Source organism: Crassostrea angulata, chromosome 1, assembly GCF_025612915.1.
Source record: "Crassostrea angulata isolate pt1a10 chromosome 1, ASM2561291v2, whole genome shotgun sequence".
NCBI classification, from domain to species: Eukaryota; Metazoa; Mollusca; class Bivalvia; order Ostreida; family Ostreidae; genus Magallana; species Magallana angulata.
In genome coordinates, this window is record NC_069111.1 from 39778048 (window position 1) to 39795006 (window position 16959).

The window sequence follows — 16959 nt, forward strand, 5'->3', positions numbered from 1 at the left end:
TTCACACTTGCTTATTTATTTACATTTAAAATTATAAGAAATGCATACAAAGAAATTCATTCATATAAAGTAAAACAAAAATAAATAAATTTTAATAATGCAGACATTAACAAAGATATACCTCATGTATAAAGATCCATATCTACTACGTCAACATTATCTGAACATGTTGGGCGCAAAATCAGTTCAGCTTTACATCAAATAACCTGATCAGTAGCCAGGACACTGCACAGTCTGACAATTTCCTTTTTCCTCCATTACGTGTAAATTCATTTTACAGCCCTTGTTTATCCAACTGGACGGCATTATAGATGCATGAATACAATAATGTAATACATTTTAATGAAAAATATCACAGTTGCCTTATCACTTCATAAAATCCAAAAACTTAATTCACCCAACTTGGAGAGTTGATATGGACTTTCTATTGTCGATTACAGAAATCAATGGATAAAAAAAGGTGATTGATTCTGTATTCTACTCTAGATTTCTTTCACTCTAGTCAAGATTTTGATATTTTTATTTTTTCTGTGCTGAAGCCAAAATTTCCTAAACAGTAACCACTGTTCTCAATCTGTTCAAACATATATGTACATGTATTGAATCAACAACGGTCCATCACGGCAGACCAGATTTCTGATATACATGTATTTGCTGTACAATCATTTCCATGTAGCGGGTGATGGGCGACTTCCATCCCTTTTTCCTCTGAATGTTCCAGGACCCAGTTTTCTTGGATCGCCTCCCATTACATCCTGCTGTGCTAATTCTTCATCATATCTGTAACAAAACAAAATACACATATTACAATATTTACATGTTTTATTACCTGTTCCATTCACTTTTACTGTAGTTACATGTACATGTACTTGATTATTATAGGAACTTTGAAAATTAAAGTACATATATAAAATAACAGGTACAAGTACTATCCAGTAAAAAAAATTATCCTTTTCAACTTAAAGTTTAAAAATAATTAACGTTTAGTACAATGAAATTAATCATTTAGAAAAATATGTACATGCAACCACATTTGTCTTTTATGGACAATATTTTATCCTCTCATTGTACATGTATAAGTAATTTAATTATTGACTGAAGTTAAAATTTCACTTCTTCAACCAAATACAATGTACCTTTAAAAAAAAAATCTCTCAAATCAAAGAGATTTCTCTTTAATAAGGAAAGATATTTCTTATCAAATTTTAATATCTCATTTAACTTTGAGAGATGGTGACAGTGTCAGATGTTTCTCTTTCATATTCATGTAAACATGATGATTTACGAGTTCAGCCAGCTTTTTCATCAATCATTGAGGACTATGAGTTCCAATATAATCATGTTTTCAAATTAAACAGTATAACTGCCTTAATTTCTATCCTACATTTTTCTTAGAATTAATTTAATTACTTACAGAACATCAAAGTTTCCCAAGTGCTCCTTTGCAGGTATCTTGTTCCACCTTACACTGGAATAAAACACATACTGTACATTAATGATAATCATTTTGCATTCAGACCACCTGTCCTGATCCACAGACTTTACATTACATACACCAATTTCTCCAAAACCTACATGTTACATGAGCGGGTAACATTAAACATATAATTAACTTTGGGCAACCTTATATGTTTATTATAAATACAGTTTATTCATGTTTGTAATTCGGTGTTTTTGTGTATCAACCTACTCTGGTACTTGTCCAGGTGGAATGACAATGTTGATGACATCATTGATGAGTTTATACTTCATGATTCTGTCACTGGAGGTGGTGCTAGTCAAAGAGGGGGAGGCATTCACCTGTAAATCAAAGTCATTGCATTATCCTCAGTTTAGGATGCCATCGAGCAACACTAACAATATGTTTCATTTAGTACCAAATGGATTTCTAATTGAAACAAAAACGCTTCATAGATTTGTCATTTGGACAAAGATAACAAATAGCAAGAGATTCGTATATTTAACACTTTTACAGTGGAACTAACTTGAATACTTCCTATTTCAATCTAGAATGATTAAACTGCAAATCAGGTGTTTACGATATATCAACTCTTCAGTGATCATATTTTAACATCCTGAAAACTTACACATGTACATGTATTTGAATTTATGAATCAAATAAGTTAAACAGACTGCAAATATAAGTAAAAATTTTCATAAATAAATTGATCAGAATCCCGCCCACATGAAGGCTATCCTCTATACCTACCTCAATCAGCCAGGGCTTCAAATTATCATCAATGATGATGTCATATCTGTAATGAAATTATATCACATATATTTACATTTTACAGTGTCTTGATAACACTACATATCGATTTGGTACTATACAGTACAATAACTTCAAATTAATGACATATAATTGGGGCGCCAGCGGGGTTTGCATGTTTATATTTTAACATTTAATCGTACAATGGCTAAAAATTATGTAAATATAAGTAACAAGGAATCATTCTTTGAATATTATGAGGTAATAATTTTGGTCAGGGTGTGATCAAATCTATCATAAAGCCCTTAGGGCTTTATTGGATTTGATCGCGCCCCAACCGAAATTATCACCTCATAATACTCAAAGAATGATTCCTTATTCCTTAAATCAATTGCTTCAACATGATGCATATTCTTTGTCTGTATTGTAATATACCAAAAAATTATATCATCCATCATACCATATCAGTCTGTACTATAATACCACTGATCATCTGACCATCTACATGTACGGATACAGATAGCATAACTTGAATTATATTATATTACATTAAATATAATTAAGATATAATATTTGTAATGCAAATACGGTAAATATCACTGACCATTAAAAAGTAAAGACAAATTAAGATGAATATGACTTGTTAAGGAATGCATGTACTATGAAATTGACCTTTTATAGTCACTTCAACCCATTTACTTACAGGCATTTTTTTGTTCTAGTACAAAACCCTTAAAACAAAGGCATCATCAAAAACACACTGTTGACTATGTTTTGTTCCTCCTCATGGAAAAAGTAACAAAGTGTAATCAACCATAGGTTTCTGATGATGAAACGAAGGAAGTAAATATCTGATCAAGAAGAGGATTTTACTGAGAAATGTGCTTTGAATTTGACCTATGACTAAAATCCACAGATTCTCTTTTGGCAAAGTTTGAGAAGCAGGGGGAATATTAAACAGATAACTGCTATGACCTTGACCTTTGACATGGACATTTTAAGTTTAAAGTCAATGCACATATTTTAATACCAGTGAGTACTCTATGTGTGGAGTTTAAATTAGAGAGGACCAATGTTAGAAGAGAGAAAAAAAATGTTCTGAACAGAAGTTCACCTGCTATGACCTCTGACCTTGACCTAGAAACTTAGGTCAAAAATTTATCAGTGTGTGCTGGTTTCAGAAACTTTTCCAGATGGTGTAAAAATAAAAACACCTTGATTCAAAGATTTGCTGCCAACTTGACATATGACCTAGAAACTCTGTTTAAGAATTTTAAAAAGACTTTACCAATGTAAATTCAACGGACAATATAAGAGCCACATAAGGCCAAGGGGAACAATTGTATTCTGGACAATTGCTTTGAATAAACAGATGGAGAGACAGACTGATCACTATCACAAATTAATGGCTCTCTTAGAACAGATATGTAATAAATCACACATTTAGATTTATTCTTACCCATAGCACTCAAAGCAGTGTCTGTCATTGGAAATGCCTCCCTAAAAAAATCATAAAAGTATTGTAAAATCTGTATGAAAAAAGTAAGTTCATAGCTACATGTATCAAAATAGTGTGTCAAAACATGTTTTAACTGTAAATTGATATTGTGAAATATACAAGGCATGAAATACTTGTCAGGTACTATACTGGTAGTATTATTATAGTAGAAGTACTTACAGCTACAGCTTTTAAAGAGTGGACAATCTGCCATTGCATTTCATCAAAGAGTCTGTCTGTGACCTAAATGAGAAAATAGCTACCTGTTATGACAATTAAACTGTATGTATATCTATACACAAATGTAGATCAATCTAAGTATCTAAGAGAATTCTTTTATTTACAACCCTGAGTGACAATTGTACAGTGTGTAAGGACATTAGATGTTTGTATACCTCTTTTCCTCTTGTTCCTTCCAAAAACAATCTCAGGTTTTGCACAGTCCATTTTCCTCCATGAACATTATTGTAATCATCCTGTAACAATTAAACAAATTGCAATCTGTCAATTTCTATCTACCGACAGATCATGTAATATCAATACATAATAGATATTTTCATTCATTGCAGCTTGAATATGTGCAACATGATTTTTTATGACACATGACAATTTATATGAAAATGACTAAATATCTTAAACTATAGTACAGAGTAAAACGCATGTATCAGTATTAAGGGGAGATAATTAACCATATATTGAAACTGAGTGCGGTTGTTTTGTCAAGAGGAAATTGTATCCCTAAACATCAACAGATTTCATGTAGTAATCGTTATAAATTGTGATTTTTAAAAAATAGAACATGTATTAAATACCCCTTGTTTCTGGATAGAAACATTGGTGAGATGAACAAACATATTGTCCAGTTCATTTATACTGGCATTGTACTTTACAGTACAGAATCTGGCAAATCCTAATCGAAATCTAAAACAAATGTCATAAATATTCATGTAGGTAGGTAAATGCAGTGGTAATTTCTAGTCTACAAGTTAAAGGGGCATGGTCATGATTTTGGTCAAATAATATTTTCTGTTTTTATTATTTACAATGCTTTAAAAATGCATTTATTATTATTAAATTAAATTTGAGTGCCAGTCGATGAGTTTTAAACAAGGTACAGGGCATACAATTCTTCGTCATGTAAACAAGGCTCGTGCCCTGTTTATGTTTACATGGGTTCAATATGCCAGTAAAAATCTTTTTCAAGCTGATTTGTCTATCTTCTTATTAATTTTAAGTATAAATAAACAGTTCCTAGCGGTTAACACAATTAGTTGTGGTCTAAAACTGGAATTTTCACTTCAACATTCAAAATGTAAACAAAAGCTTTGTTTACAAAGCGAAGAATTATAAACTCTGTAACTCGCTTATAACTCAACGAATGACACTCAAATTTTTGTTGCCTATTAAAAATGACTCACTGAAGCATTGTAAACGTTAAAATCGAAAAAATAATTTTTGACCAAAATCGTGACCATGCCCCTTTTATTATATATTGAATTATAGCTGACAAGGTCAAGGTATATTCTCTAATCAAAGTTAATATAATGCATCTCTTTAATGGCAAACAATCCAAAATTTAAAACACAAAAGACTCACAGATAACATTTGAGGGGTCGGAATGAAGTCACAAGGACATAAAGACGAAGGTCAAACTTTTTTCCACCAATCAGAAGTGGATTGTCAATGTACTTTGAGATGACATACGTGTCCTTAGAAGTAGGAGGTGTGAAGCTAAAAGAACACATAAAAATTACAACTGATGTTCAAATCAGCTTTGCTTTAACAGTATACATTGTATACACATGTATATGTAATTCATTGATAAATCTTACTTGCTGGTTTTGCTGTCTCTTGACCATTTCTTTAACTGGGATAATTTGTTTACCAGGAATATACCAACTCCCCTTGCTGTTTATTAAAGGAAATGAAAGAAAAAGTGAGCAAACTTACATAGTAAGTGCTTCATTATTGCTTGATAGTGCTACACATGATGAATAGCAATGAGCGCATTAAAATATATGGGGGATAACACTAAGGAAAAGTTCCTTTAAAATTGCACCCTTCTACATCATATACTAGCTTTATGAATAATAAAGTTTTATTAATTTTTTTGATGATTTAACTGACAAAAAGACATAAAAATAGCTTAACCTTTTCCACAGGGTTTCATGATCCATGTGGTGTTTGGATTCTTCCTAAATTCCTCTACAAATAAATTGTAGTCTGCCGGCAACATAAACGTCTGGGGTATAAAATCTGCAAAAATTTAAAGGTTCAAATAAACACAGTTATGAAATCTGCAAGTCTTTCACTATGGACTTGGGGACTACATGTATTTGTATTTAAAGTTCAAATGAGTCATTTAATATGATTTTAACAAACATGATATTAATTAATATAAAAATTAATATAAGTACATATATATTGATATGCAAATTAATATTTATTGGGAAAACTGCTGTCTAAGTTAAATAATTTCATAGTACATGTAGTGCATTTATAGTTTTAAAACAGCAACTGAAATATTTATATGCAACATATCATGCAGAATGAGCTTTCATTTTACCAAGATGAATATAACGGCCATTTTCGTCCTTCTCTGCCAGAGGATTGCCTTCTTTGTCCAAGTCCTTTCTGTATCTCTTGATATTCTTTACCATCAAATCTTTCCTGGTCAGTTCAACATGATTTGGAAAATGGCTGATCACCCTTAAAAGTTTTCAAATTTTATCAGTTATGTTAAAATTATTATTGACAAACATCTTGACTCTGTTTGAAAATAAACTACTTCAGACATTATGGTATATGTATTTTCAACAAGAGGCCCATGGGCCACATCACTCACCTGAGGAACAATAGGTATGATAAAATCAGCTTAATGGAGTCATAATACAAACTATCTGGACAATGTACATTAATACATGTAGATCCTGTATAAATAAAATCCATTTTCCCCCTGGATATTCTTATGTTTATAATCATTAGTCCCTTTTCTAACAGGATGATTTTATAGTCATATCACATGTTGAGCTTTCAGCTTTGAGCTTTCCTGGCTGATTAGTTTCTGAGAAGAAGATTTTTAATGATTTACTCTATATATTCCAATGAAAAAACTTTAACACCCCCCCCCCCTAATGTGGCCCCACCCTACCCCCGGGGGTCATAATTTTTACAACTTTGAATCTACACTACCTGAGGATGCTTCCACACAAGTTTCAGCTTTCCTGGCTGATTAGTTTCTGAGAAGAAAATTTTCAAAGATTTACTCTATATATTCCTATGTAAAACTTTAACACCCCATTGTGGCCCCACCCTACCCCCAGGGGTCATGATTTTCACAACTTTGAATCTACACTTCCTGAAGATGCTTCCAAACAAGTTTCAGCTTTCCTGGCTGATTAGTTTTTGAGAAGAAGATTTTTAAAGATTTACTCTATATATTCCAATGTAAAACTTTGACCCCCCCCCCACCATTGTGGCCCCACCCTACCCCAAGGGTCATGATTTACACAACTTAATCTACACTACCTGAGGATGCTTCCACACAAGTTTCAGATTTCCTGGCTGATCAGTTTCTGAGAAGATTTTTAAAGATTTACTCAATATATTCCAATGTAAAATTCGACCCTCCATTGTGGCCCAACGCAACCCCGGGGGTCATGATTTTCACAACTTTGAATCTACACTACCTGAGGATGCTTCCGCACAAGTTTCAGCTTTCCTGGCTTAATGGTTATTGAGAAGAAATTTTTTGAAAATTTGGTTGAAATTGGCCCAGTTAAGTTCTTGAGAAAATGTTGAAAATGTGAAAAGTTTACAGACAGACGACAGACAAAATGTGATCAGAAAAGATCACTTGAGCTTTCAGCTCAGGTGAGCTAAAATCTAAAACAATTTTATTTTTCTTTCCATCAGATAAGCACAACCATTTCTTGATTTGATATTGAAGCTGAGCTTTTCTTCATGTACCTAATTACCAGAACCTCTTGTTATATATATTGAGTAAAATATAGACTTGAATTAATATAGCAGAAGTAGCATGAAAGACACTCAAATATAATTGTGCTAGATAAGGTTTATTAACAGACTGTCTCCAAGAGACATATTTTGCAATCAATGTCCAAAGTCTTGCCCAGTGAATACTCTTTTGTATGTTTTTAGTTTCAATTCCTTCACAGAAGCTACCCCATATTTTACCGAGGGATTTATAATACTGTATAACAACAACTAACAAATCAGTTGTCAGTACATGTAATACATTTGTACATGCATCCAAATTCTTTTCACAGAATTATGATCCATGCAAGGACTTCCATTAGTTTGCGTTTATACTCTTTTCTTGGAGCACAGTACAATAATTGTGTTTTATCTGTACAATGTATTACTTTATGGAACTGCATGAGTTTTGGAAAATGACAGTTCTAAAAGGACATTAAAGAACTCTCTAAAGATTTTATAATGGGTGTCACAGGAAGATCTGGAGAATATCTTAGGTCATAAAAGATATGGTAACTTAAATTTACATGAGATGGACTTTAAACTTAAGGTTAAATGGAGAAGGCAGACCAAACACAGCGTAGTGGATAACAACTGCATAAGAGCTCAAAGACTTGAAACTTACATGGGAAGAAGTGGAGAAAAAAGCTCAGGATAGAGGAGCATGAAAATCTGAAATTTACTTGCACTAGGAGCATCCAGGTGCAACAAGGAGTAGGTAGGGAGGAATTTGTGGTTCCTTATGAATGGGAAGTTATTTCCCTTTAGTATTAATCCATAAATTGATATTCTGTGGATCCTTTAAGAGTTGTATGATATTCAGGTTACTGTTAAGGCCAATGGGCCTCTTGCATTTTCTTACATATGACCATAATAAATTTAATTCTCAGACCTTCAAGTGATGGGTCTATTGTAACATGTACTACAGATGGACAAACACAGGACTTCAGTTATAAGTGCCTGTCATGAGAGCAGGAAATGGTTGAAACATTTCTGCCATGCATGCATGTTTTGCTGGTGACACACAAGGTACTTTGTGGCAATCAATGACAAAACCAGTTTTAAAAGTGTGTCTTGAGCAGTTTAAACTTTCACTATAAGAAACATTATTTAGCAATGCAAACCAGTACTCTCAAAAATCTTAATTTGTATTTAACAAAATACTTATAGCACGTATATTAAAAAATTCTAGTATCTAGTACATCTACTTTACAAATTTGAAGTGAGTTGGTACTTAAGAAAATTTAGCCTGCAATGGAATCTATAAAAATTAAATATTGTTTTCGATAAAATCCAATTAAGCCAGACCTGAAAAGAATATATTTTTATAGTGATATCAGGAAAAACAATTCAGATACTAAGATCTTTCAAGTAGAGTCAAATCTAAAATCAGATCATAAGTGATCAATATAGAGCATCAAAACACTTAATTTAGATTTTTGCAGGAAAATATAGAACAATTTCCTTGTATCTAGATACATCTTTACAGAGTGTGTGCATGTCAACTTGTTTCTAGAGTATAATTAATAGGAATTTCCTGGAAGCTTCCTGTTACATCTAATACATTGAATAATTTGAGGACAAGCTATAAATATACCTCAAACATGTAGCCATGCAAACATGAGCAAAACTCAAAAATATGTGTGAAGTAAATACATGTATACATAAAGAAAAATACTGAAAATTTGGAAGGACAGTTATTCTTGTTAGTGCCAGGTATTAAAGATAATGGATAATGGTCTGGAAGATGATGTATTTCTGGATCCTGACAGTATTGCTGGCTTAGAGTCAAGTATTAAAAAAAACACAGGTAAGTTACGTACAAGTATTCATTAAAACACATGTAAGTTACAAGTATAAGACAGTTCTGATAGAATGGTACTAGAACACTGCTTTATTTTCATACTATGGTTATTTAATGAAACTTTCTTAAAATCGGTTAACCTATTATACATTATGTTTAAGGAATGTTAAAAAAGTTCATTTATGATAAGGATTGAACTTCAGGTTAATCAAGTGATCAAATCCTGGTGTTTTTTAAGCCCAAAGAGTTTGTTGACCCATCAAAATATTTGTATTATGTTCATATATCTCAAACTAAGAATCACGCAAGCTTTGAGTTTTAGACAATTATGTTTCTGAATGAGTAACAGCTAAATCATTACAACACATAAATTAAAAATAGGTATTTATTAGAAGACAATCTGACATAAATGGTGTAAGCAATCTCTCTCTCTCTCTCTCATTTTAGCTACGTACATGTAATACCTGCTTGTAACAATTATGACCACAATGAAAAAAACAAAGTAACATTCAGAAGGGAAATGGAAACTTACTGGTCGTCAGTGAGGCGAAAACCACAGTCTATGCTGAAGACATTCCTTATGCTTTGTACGTTTGCCCTTCAATAAAATAAGTTTGTTACATTTGGTTAATTGTTTACATGTTGATGTATATGTACAATGTACAAACATCAGGTAAGTTGAAAAATAATATATTGGTACCCATGCTGATAAATTTTAGTTTCAATTAAAGTTTTTCTAAAAGCATGAATAGATAAATCTAGAAATCACACATTTAAGCTGAAAAAAATAAAAAATTATTTAGTCAAATTCAGCTAAAATTTACCAATAGAAATTCCAATCATCGTCTGGACCGACGGGCACCCATCCCCGAGTTTCGAAGTTGTTCAAGAGGACTGATTTGTCCATGTCACTGGCATATTTAAGTCTTGCCATGTTGAGGTTTTATCAGCGTTTCAACACGTATAGCCAATGTATTCAGGTCTTTGATTTCATATTTCTTCAATGAAACATACATGTATCAATATTTGAAACTATAAATCGAGCTATGCTGATTAAATCATTATTTTATTCTTTCATTCATATAAAGTTCCATATCATTTAACTTCTATACACCTGCTATGTGAATCTGTGGTGATTTTTCACAACGCAGATACGTCCTTCCCAACCTGGACAACAGGGTCATACTAAAACACGCCTGCCGACGCCTGCCGAGGAAAACACGCCTGCCGAGAGAAAACCGCACGCCTGCCGTTTACCTGATGGATTATTTTAATATATTCTTTGATATTTTATTTAACTTAACTAAATTAAGTATCATAATAACAAAAAGTTGACTTTATATTGATTATTTAGCACAAAATTAGCAAAAATGTTCAATGTTGGTAAAGATAGATAACTCTTACGTAGAATCCATACGCCTGCCGAGGAAATCTAGACGCCTGCCGTTAATTTGATGGATTATTTTACTTTTTTCTTTGATATTTTATTTCTTTTAACTAAATAGATGATAATAGAAATCAAAAGTTGATTTTATATTAATCAATTAACACAAAATAAGTAAAAATCGGGTAAGCTGATAGCTCTTACGAAGAAATCATACGCCTGCCAAGAAAATGTATACGCCTGCCGTTTAGTTGATGGATTATTTTAATTATTTCTTTGATATTTTAGTTTACTTGGTTTAATAAACGATAACAGAAATAAAAAGTTGACTTTAATTTCGTTAATTAACACAAAATTAGTAAAAATCGGTAAAATAGATAACTCTTACGCAGAATGCATACGCCTGCCGAGAAAATCTATACGCCTGCCGTTTATCTGATATATGATTTTTTTTTCTTGGATATTTTATGTTTCCTAACTAAATACATGATCAAAGAAATAAAAGGTTATTTTGCATTCGCTGTTTAATGAAAATATTATTAAAAATGCTCAAAGTCTGTAAAGAAGACAAAGAGTTCTTACCCTGCTTACGCCTGCCGAGACACTGAGTTGTAATAAGCCTGCTGATTTAATCATTTATCCATGTCTTTTATTTTTATTTCTTGAAAAACTTCAGCTTTTTACATAGTTATAGTTTATTAGTGTTTTCATAACCTTATTTTTTGTTGCAATTAATTAAAGATATATTACAAACTCGAATCAGGGACATACATGTACTGTTAATTACATGTATATACATGTACATGACTTTTGTATGTCTCTGCTCGAATTTTAAGATTAAAGTTTTCGAAGAACCCTTAAAATATGCATGTATTTTACGTATAATCAAAATATTTTATGTTATATATTCATACGATCTAGCCTAAAAGTGGTGTCTGAAATAAGAAGGAAAGTATACTGATGTGAATATATATATAATTAATGCACTGTTATACTAAGTTAAGAAATACGTATGGAGTCAAACTGTAAATACTGTGTTGGGTGAACATGTAAATACAAAATTCAAGACATGTAATGGAAATTAATATTTACACCAACTCAATCAATTCAAAAGATGCAATTCGATAATTTCATTTCTTTAGAGAAGTGGACTGGCATAACCTTTATCCGTGTATGTAATGTATTTCTTAAACAAACAGGCTAGCATACTTAAATTGTGTATGCATTCCAGATTTTATAAATATTTATGCTCCTAAATTATTAATTCTAGTAAATGTATATGGGGAAAGGTTAGACTTTTTAAGCAAAGTGCATTTACATTTTCGTACACAATTAGTTCTGTACAATGTTTGTAACTGTTTACATCTTGAAAAACTTTTTCATCTCAAGACTTTCACTGCCTAGTTCACCAAACTATATCTAAATCTCTAGATTCTGATTCTGTTTCGCTGCGTTTTTAAAATCAAATATTACACAGGACATTCATAAGCCTGTAGCAAAATTTTACATTGCATGATATCAGTGTAGCGGATAATTATTCCATTCAAGGGAAAGAGGGGTAGGGGGTATCAGTTTGAATATTTAAAAAAAAACCCGGCTTTTTCTAACAAGAAAATCTAACAGACTCAATCATACCCCACAATAGACTTTTGAAATCCAATACTCGCTTAACCTTCCAGTGATGACTTATTCTGTTCGTGGAAGAAATAAAGCAGACTTATAGAGCATGCAATTACCAAATCAAGGCAGAACTCTGTAGGTTGATTCAATATTCAACACAATCAATATACCGGTATAATTATTGCAGCTACACGTTCAGTATATGCTTTATTTTGAGGTTATCATTCAGTATTAAGTTCATTCAATTTTTCCAAGCTGATGAAAATGTGACCGGGTTAAAATTTTACGATTTATGGTCTCAGTTTTAAATGGAGAAAAAAAAAGAACCCTGGTTTAATGATTAACGTTGTAAAGTGATTCAAATCGTGTCAATATTCTTGGTTATAAGCCTGGACTGTCTCGTAAATGATAATGAATGATATTTTCCCCTACAAAATAAGTTTTGTTTTCTTTATATTTTATAAGCTTCACGAAGATATATAGTAACACAAATGTTTCAATGTTTACGGTTATGAATGGACTATACATGTTTTATGAAGAGGCGTAAGTCTGACCAATTAAAAATTGATGGCTTATTAATCAGAAATATTTTTTTTATTAAGTGCTTGTACATGATATATACATATACATGTATAAGGATAAAATGGTATTATTCTTCAATTTCATATCGATACATAAAAAATACAAATATAAGAGTCAGAAACCATGATATGGCGACCTTGCTCTATCAATTGGAATAATTAAAGTGGAATGCAAGGTTTTAATAATACTTTTGGGTTAATAATTAGGTGTAAGTTCAAAGGCTATACATAGTATCTTAAGACATACTTAGGTAGATCGACTCGTTCATAACTATTTTTCTCAGTCACCTAAAACACATGAGAGAGAGAGAGAGAGAGAGAGAGAGAGAGAGAGAGAGAGAGAGAGAGAGAGAGAGAGAGAGAGAGAGAGAGAGAGAGAGAGAGAGAGAGAGAGAGAGGGGGGGCTTGTGTACAAGGTGCGTGCTTCACGGTCGTCTTCCAATATACAGGTAGGTAAGGTCTATTGTTTCTTAAGAGACAAAAAACCGTTCAATTCACACAGAATACACAAGAAACTAACACGTGTATGTATACACGTGTATCAGTAGAGCAACGATCACTAGTTATCTTTGGACATGTAGCCCCAACCCCGATTCGCCCAAAATATTATAGCAAAGAACATAATGAGTAAATTATTTTGTTATTATTACATGATTTGTAATATAATGAGATAAAAATACATTAATCTGTATGTGCATGTTCAGATTGTGGTCCCGTTTTTCTATTTACAAAACTGTGAGTGTAACCGTTTGAGGGATAGTGAAGTGAGTGATATTGTTAGCCGTATGGTATGATTATATACATTGAAGAATCAATAATTACGAATGCATGCATTATTCTTTCTTTTTTTATCAATAAACATATCAACCTCCACGACGTACGATTAATTATAGTCAGTATGGTTAATAAATATAAAAATTGTCGGGAAGATATTTTACGTTCTTTAAGTTCAAAGACAACCGATCTGCATAGAATATTGCGTTTATTTTTGACTCAGAAAATTTTTACTCATGAAATAAATTAAAACCGAAAAAACCACCACGTTCAGATGTCGAACATTTGGAATGTGAATGTCTTACGCTTACCGACTCGCTGCAGTTTTCTCCATATTTTTATTGATTTTTTTTTATTGAAAAATACATGTAGTAGAACAGTTGAACGCAGGTGCAACTACATTTATAAGCATTTCTTTCTCTTGATATTTGAATTGTTTCCATTATTGAAGAGAGAAAGAAAGAGAGGGCAGTGGATGGAAAAGACGGTGAGAGAGAGAGAGAGAGAGAGGAAGTGAAAAAAGGAGAGGAGACAAAGAAAGAGAAAGAGAGAAAGAGGTGCTAGAAAACAGCTTAATTTCTTGCTTTAACACGCAAACAACTACATATATACACGTACGTACACGCCACGTTTCTTAAGCCCTCTCCTTTCTCATAAAGGTTTCCATATATATATCAGTGGCGTCGGAAGCAAAGGGCTAAACTAATCCTCTAAAATCTTGACAAGGAAGGAAAAATCCTTATCCGTGGGGAGGGGGGGGGGGGTTATAGTTCCCAAATCTTGAAATTCCTAATCCGGGGGGGGGGGGGGGGGCTTTTCTACCTATGACTCCAACATCTCCATATTTCAATATTTCCATCTTTTCATTGGAAATGTGTGTGTGTGTGTGGGGGGGGGGGGGGGGGGGGGCTGAACCCTCTATGATGTTATGTGCCCATTGGTTAGGTCTAGCTTTGCAAAAAAAGTGTGTGTGTGTGTGGGGGGGGGGGGCTCAGCTCCCCTAGCCCCCCCCCCCCCCCCCCCCGGTTCCGACGCTTATGTATAGGAAACCACTGGTATCACGATTTCTGTTGGTTTACATTTTTTTTTAAAACACGATTTGTTATCCAGTATTTAGAAAAACTTTAAAACAGGATTGGTCTATAGGCCATAAGATCGTGGAACAATATTATAGATCGACCCTTGTGATCAGTAAGCTGTCGTAGATTAGGATATTTCAATATCAATGTTCTTGCTAACAATAACAATGTTAGTATAACTCATTAACGTCCATCGAATATTCATATCAGTCACCATTCATTAATTTTTGGGGGGATGATCTAAGATTTTTTCTTTGGCTTTGTAAATGATTTTCACTCATTCTTTTCATGAGTTGATCTACTCGGGGGGAGGTGGGTAGAGTTACCCCCCCCCCCCCCCCGGTAAAACTCGATTTTTTTTACTGAAGTTGGGGTGATGGAGTCCCCATCTCCCTTAGAAAATAATTTTTTTTAAAAGTAAAATCACCAAAAATCTTGCCCCGACACCTAACCCCGGACAAACCTAAATACTACCCCCCCCCCCCCTGAAAAAAATATACTGGATGCACACGTTTCGTGTTACGTTTTAATATCATTGAAATCTAATTATTATGTCTTTATTCGTTTACTTGGTAAAGTTAAATGAAATATGAAATATTGTTTGAAAATACAAGATTATCAATTTTTGTGTTAGGCGAAAAGTTATGATATTGATTATAAGTATCCCTCTTTACAACACACAAAGTTTTATTTCATTCTTATTCTATGATCATGTACAGAGTTGACGGAAGAAGAAAGTTAATGAAAAAAATCATGTCATGCAATAATATAGGTATTCGACAAGCGTAAAAGCGTACACATGTATATTCCTTGGGCGTTTCGTATCTATAGACGTGTTGATATATCTTACCCTGTATTTCTATCATAAAAAGCTTCAGCGACAGGCTTAATCAAAATATTAAATTCTGATAGAAACCAAAACTTTTGTCAAACTTAAAAGGGATGACATACATATTACATGTATATCATTCCGTATCACCCGACTTCATATAATATGATTAATCAATAGCAGCAATAAGTAAAGTTATGAACATAATTATAAGGCAAAATGTTAAGTCTATATTTAGCAATCATTAAGTAATTTATAAATTAGTTTATACAAATAAAAATGACATAAATAAAATGGCAAGCGTGCATATTAAATCGACAGTCGTAAGATTTCTACATAAGAGTTTTCCCTTTATTTTAAGCCCTTCGCAATTTTTTTCCTTTTGATCTATGCTTGCTATTTAGTACATTAAAATAAAATACTAACATAAGAAAAATATTAATTCATCTTCAGGTAAACGACAGGCGTGTGGTTTTTTCTCATGTTGTGTTGATTAAAAAATGTGGTAAATTTTTAATTAATCTGATCATTTATCAAGTTAGAAAACATGAAATATAAATAAAAAATTTAAAATCATCCACCAGGTAAGCGGCAGGCGTGTTCTCTTCTCGGCGGGCGTATGCATTTTGCGTAAGAGTTATCTATTTTACCGATTTTTACTAATTTTGTGTTAATTAACGAAATTAAAGTCAACTTTTTATTTCTGTTATCGTTTATTAAGCCAAGTAAACTAAAATATCAAAGAAATAATTAAAATAATCCATCAACTAAACGGCAGGCGTATACATTTTCTTGGCAGGCGTATGATTTCTTCGTAAGAGCTATAGCTTACCCGATTTTTACTTATTTTGTGTTAATTAATTAATATAAAATCAACTTTTGATTTCTATTATCATCTATTTAGTTAAAAGAAATAAAATATCAAAGAAAAAAGTAAAATAATCCATCAAATTAACGGCAGGCGTCTAGATTTCTTCGGCAGGCGTATGGATTCTACGTAAGAGTTATCTATCTTTACCAACATTGAACATTTTTGCTAATTTTGTGCTAAATAATCAATATAAAGTCAACTTTTTGTTATTATGATACTTAATTTAGTTAAGTTAAATAAAATATCAAAGAAAATATTAAAATAATCCATCAGGTAAACGGCAGGCGTGCGGTTTTCTCTCGGCAGGCGTGTTT

General features: G+C 32.4%; 2 protein-coding genes across 2 annotated transcripts in view; one reads left to right on the top strand and one right to left on the bottom strand.

Annotated features, from left to right (window-relative positions):
• On the bottom strand, positions 1-10684 carry LOC128191200 (polyglutamylase complex subunit TTLL1-like). The gene is made up of 15 exons (XM_052863287.1): positions 10622-10684; positions 10332-10505; positions 10040-10105; positions 6274-6416; positions 5859-5963; positions 5540-5615; positions 5304-5438; positions 4520-4628; positions 4103-4183; positions 3888-3950; positions 3669-3709; positions 2210-2255; positions 1691-1800; positions 1415-1468; positions 1-780 (listed from the first exon to the last, which is right to left on the bottom strand). Exons 2-15 carry the CDS (start codon positions 10439-10441, stop codon positions 663-665), a joined length of 1257 nt encoding a protein of 418 aa, XP_052719247.1. The 5' UTR covers positions 10442-10505; positions 10622-10684; the 3' UTR covers positions 1-662.
• Positions 9010-16959, top strand: part of LOC128191209 (transmembrane protein 41B-like) — a 21051-nt gene continuing 13101 nt past the window's right edge. Inside the window, exon 1 of the mRNA XM_052863299.1 lies at positions 9010-9513. Coding sequence (XP_052719259.1) covers positions 9432-9513 — 82 coding nt within the window. The 5' untranslated portion in view covers positions 9010-9431. The remainder of the gene's footprint in view (positions 9514-16959) is intronic.